The 5,091-nt window shown below is 43.1% G+C and overlaps 1 protein-coding gene across 1 annotated transcript; it reads right to left on the reverse strand.

Annotated features, from left to right (window-relative positions):
- Positions 1-265: 265 nt before the first annotated feature.
- LOC147416630 (uncharacterized) lies at positions 266-3,521 on the reverse strand. Its single transcript, XM_086508211.1, has 3 exons — positions 3,170-3,521; positions 2,711-2,859; positions 266-1,614 (listed from the first exon to the last, which is right to left on the reverse strand). The coding sequence occupies exons 1-3, from the start codon at positions 3,321-3,323 to the stop codon at positions 1,393-1,395; spliced, it is 525 nt and encodes a 174-aa protein (XP_086364337.1). The 5' UTR covers positions 3,324-3,521; the 3' UTR covers positions 266-1,392.
- Between the last annotated feature and the right edge of the window lie 1,570 nt (positions 3,522-5,091).

Genomic DNA, 5,091 nt, shown 5'->3' on the forward strand with positions numbered 1-5,091 from the left:
TTAATGTGATCACGTGTTTTAAAAAGTGATCACTCAATATTATTAACATGTTCTCGTGTTTGTGATCACCTTAATAAAATCCGTGCCCTCTCCTTGGGGTCGCATCACTAAAGCTCAACCAACTGTGTGTGTGTGTGTGTGTGTGTGAGAGTGAGAGAGAGAGAGAGAGAGAGACCATGCATAAGACACTTAGTGCATATAAGACAAATTAGTGCATGGGTGACCATGCATACGACAATTATCTCAAAAAATATATCGCAAAGGCTCAACCAACTAAGTTACTCTCTTTAAGTAAATTAATGATTTCTGCTTTGAAAAAGAAAAACATACTCATTGGTATCTTTTGTAGGCTATCCAAGGTTTGAAACTTCTAAAGGTGTGGGTGTGTGTGAGAGAGAGAGAGAGAGAGAGACTCCTAGTGTCTCCAGCCATGATGAAAGCCCAAATCTAAGGAAAAGAAAAGAAAAATGTTTTCAACTTGTACATCAGCAATACCCTTTCATGATGCTAAAATTACAAACTAGCAACTTTTCTCAATCTCTCCTTCCTTTGGTGGATGCCTTGGGGATGTAGGTAGGCCACCTCTACTCTGACAAAAGGAAGGACCCAAGTGTTGCACACTCATATATGTTGGTGGTCAAATCATGTCCAAAATAGATTCTATTTCTCATGTTTTCTTTCTTGTCTCCTCTTCCTGGCTTGCAACAAAAAACCTAAATATACAGCCCATGTAATCATGGCCTTCATAATGTTCTTTCTTATTGCTCATCATGCTCAGATGATGCTTTAAATTAGCACCATCATGATTTGCCTTATTCTATGCATACTTTTCAAATGAGCTATTTTTGCATGTGCAAATTGGCCTTCTCATTGGGAAGTGTAGCCAATCCTTGCAATTGTGTGACGTCATTTGGTGTCGCTGACGCCAACACCGACGTATTGACATTGCAACCGAATCTTGGCTACAATCTGTTTATATGAAGGCCATCAAGCTCATCATAATGCTACTAAATGCCATCCAATCTGTGTCTTTAAGGTACCTTGGCCGCACCATAGCATTATTTTCGCCATATTAAGTTTGATCATTAGATCAGCCATGCCATCTTGAAATTGGTGGTGGGCTAACTGGTTATTGTGCATGTGAGTTAGCCGAGGGAAGTTCCGAGTTCAATCCCCATCAAAACCCCCAGCCTAGAAAGCATCACAAAAAACTTCCTTGGAGTGAGGATCATGATGAGAAGCTAAACGAAACTTCGATTGGCCTGTAAGTAGCTTATATAGTGCCATCAATATCCTGTTAGCTTATAGGAGCCATCATCCTCTTCTTCTACACCGAAGGGCGAGCGAAAAATCACGATAAATGGGACCGAAACTTTCCATAAATGGGCGCAGTCACGGGTTGTAGAGTTTTCCCTTGCATTGGCACCTCCACGCCTCTGGATAATATTCTGCTGGAGTGGCAGGCGAGTTGGTTGTGTGAATAGGCACAAGCACACTCTTGCATGGTGTACACTTTCCACATTTCTTTATGCATTTGGGAGGTGAGGATCCCACAAGGGCGCGCATTGCCTGATCTGCACTATCCGAAGCTCCGATTGCACCGTCTCTTCTCGCCTGCAAAGATTACACGGATCATCAGTACCAGTCCTAGTTCAGCCATAAGCAGCAACGCAAGCGCTCATTTTTATTACCCTTTCTCCGCTATAGGCGACAATGTATTGCTCACCCCCTCTCAAATCACCAACACATGTTTATGCTTTTCTTGACTGGTAACCAAGTTCACAATGCCACATGTAGATTAATCTGCGTTAGGTACCTAATAGGGACTCGATCTCCATTTGAATGGAGAGCACGTGATATGGTATACTCAAGAATAGTGACCGACCAAGCTATCGTGTGTTCAACAGAAGGACATACATAATTTTTAAAAATTTCAACATTTCTATATGCAGAGGGGTACCATATAAGGACCTTCACAAAATACTTACAGATTGAATAAGAAAAGGGTGTGTTATAATCATAGAATAGTACCCCTCGAACACACGTGATATGGTAGTTTTACAAAGAGTGAACGCCCCAATTAGTGCACAATGTACCGCAAATTGAAAGAGCAATTTCACTCTCGAACTTTTTGCAACTCCAATGCAGTAACACTATATTCTATATTTAGAAGAACCTCAAACCTTGAGCATACTACTTATAACAAGTCAATGCATTAATCCATGATTAAATTACACATGACAATCAATGACAGATTTCCAAGACTTTATCTAACCATCTACAAGCATAAAGAAGGGCTGCTGACCAAAAGAAGTTTTATGACCATCTCAATACATGATACTAAAATTCACAGTAGCATCGGGCTTTCGGTATTCCCCTAATCATGTCGATGACACTAGCACCTCCGGTCCCTGGCTATGCGCCACAAATAACTCTAATGCTCTTTCAAGGCACCATGAAATCAATTTGATAACTTGACCCAAATGCAAAGCCACTTCTGTAATTGAAGTCCATTTCAATCTGTGTGAATTTCCATTTTCCATTAATCGACCTCATTTGAATCTAGTGTAGATTTTTATTAATCGTTAATCAAAGTCCATTTCAATCTATGTGGAAATTTTCCTTTTTGATGAGCACATTGGCACATCATCTCTAGATAAATTATCACACCCATCTCAAAAGATGAAATTCATTCAAAGCAAGAGCATACCAGCATACGCCGATGATGAAACCGAGTAAGGCGAATCATTGTGGGCAAGTTGTGCGACGGACGTGATTGCGAGTTTAATCGCCTCAATCCCAGTTTTTGTGATTCATTGCTAGTCCTGCTCTTCATGCCCATGCTGACAGCTGGAGATGCTGAAAAGAAAACAGAAAAATTGAAAGGATTGCTCATCATGTACAGAAGAAAAGGTGAGATGTTTGTGTTTGTGTGAAGGAGACTGTTGGCATGTGTTACATTCATAAGCTTACCAATCGAATCAATTAAGGCATAACAAAGACGCACATACGGAATGCGGATGCACAAGAAGATGTTGCAAGATCAGTGGCAGAGTCCACAAATTCATGTCGGTAGCAAGCATAGATTCCATAGAAATGATGGACAGAACAACGCAATCAAAATTATCAAGCTGTCAGAAGTTCTAAGTGGGTGCATTCAATTGATTACCTGCTGATACCGCCGCTTGATGAATGAGAGCTGCATGCAAGAGTAGCATGATGATGGTGCTGGTGCAAATGGAAAGCCGTAAGCGCCCTACTCTCCTTGTATGCAGAGAATGGGCTTGGACTGCTGGGATTGTTGAGATGAAACCTCCAACCATGCTACTTTCAGGGAGTAGGGAAAGTGGGAAATTTGGAGGTGATGACAGGTGGTGGGCAAACTAATGGGTATCAAGGTAGATTGAAGTGGCCAATAATTAGAGAGGAGAAGCTGCTTTCATGGTTTGAGACATAACATTGGAGATATGTACATTACTAATCTCTGTGAGCGTGCGTGCGTGCGTGCGAGTGTGTGTGTGTGTGTGTTGTGGTGTGTGGTGTGTGTGTCGAGAGAGAGAGAGAGAGAGAGAGAGAGAGAGAGAGAGAATGGGTCGGCGTCTCTCTCTTGTATCCGTCAAAGAGATGATCGTGTGGGTGTGTCTGTGTGTGCTTGAGAGAGAGAGAGAGAGAGAGGAGTGAGAGAGAATCACAGCTTGCGGTGAGGTTGAAAGGGCAGCGACGACGTATAGCTGGAGTTGGTGTGTACGAGCGTTTGCGTGTCGTTGGGGATAAACGGGTGTCTTCGAGCTGCCAACGCATATGTTGTAGGAAACCTTCCCTTCACCTTCTCTCTAAGCGGCGACCACAGAACAATAATGAAACGGTCCTTCTTTAAGAAATTACGCGATCCTTCGCCTTCTTCCATTGAGGCAACCCATATCTCCCACAAGTCCACAAACTTGGACTCATAGGTGGCATACTCTAGCAGACCTCCCTGCTTCAATTTTGTCAGTAGCTACCATAGCTTCTCTGAGGTTGTGCCTCCACCAAAACCTCTTTACAAAGGCAACCTGTAACACGTCCCATGCATTCTTGGTAGCATGTGGCAATGCATTGTACCAGGTCTTTGCCTCTACTTTCATCAGTAGAGGAAAAATTCAAAGTTGTGAAGCATCGTCATCTTTGTTGGAGACCACACAAGCAATGTGGAAATCATCCAAAAAGTCGGTGGTGAGATCTTCTCCCTTCTTTCCACTGAACGTGGGGAAAGAAACAATTGCCATGGTGGTAACTCAGGAAATTACAAACTCTTTTTTTTTGTTTTATACTAACAACAGTAGCAGCTCATAGCGGCTTTTTACAGAGTTGGGTGGATAGATTAAAACAAGATAAAGATAGGAACATTAAAGGAATGGTGGTAATCCAATATGGGGAGAATGATAGGGTTTGGGGAATTAAGGATTTCTCCTAGCACTGCCGCACCGAATAGGTACACGATCTTCTGTTGGTAGAAGATTTTCCTATCTACATAGATATTCACATGCATATGCTACAGGAATCTGAACGGGAACGCTGTCGGCCTGTTTTCCATCATGCACAGAGGGTGGAGTACTTACTTATACTCTTACCGTGCCAGTGTTGATGAGTCGGCACATCCATAGGAGGTCGTTTCCTTTCATGGGCTGTACCTTTCCTTCATCGCTCAGCACGTATGGAGTGATGGCGACGCGTCTGACCACTCCCAGCCTTTTGGCTAGCAGCAACTGCAAATAATTACCGTAGTCGACGTGATTCATGAATTCCACTCCATTCAACTGCAACGCGTCTCCAGCCCACTGGGTTTCACCCGTGGTGGAGAGATTCTTCAGGATAAGTTGTATAGGGGGAGGAGGAAGACCTTCTACCTGTCTTCCAAAACAGCGAGAGCGGTAACCAAACCACTCTTCCTTAGGACATGGGAATCTTCTTACACTTCTTCTTCAGGATTGTCGAACTGGACAGGTAGTACTCACATGCGTCGTGCGAATCGGTAGGCGACCTTTCGCCGCTTAGCTTCGGATGACTTCCTCTTTGGCAAGCTGGGTACGACCAGGTTCTCTGAGCTTGAAG

The sequence above is a fragment of the Adiantum capillus-veneris genome, unplaced genomic scaffold, assembly GCF_014529385.1.
Source record: "Adiantum capillus-veneris isolate H3 unplaced genomic scaffold, ASM1452938v2 Hic_scaffold_736, whole genome shotgun sequence".
NCBI classification, from domain to species: domain Eukaryota; kingdom Viridiplantae; phylum Streptophyta; class Polypodiopsida; order Polypodiales; family Pteridaceae; genus Adiantum; species Adiantum capillus-veneris.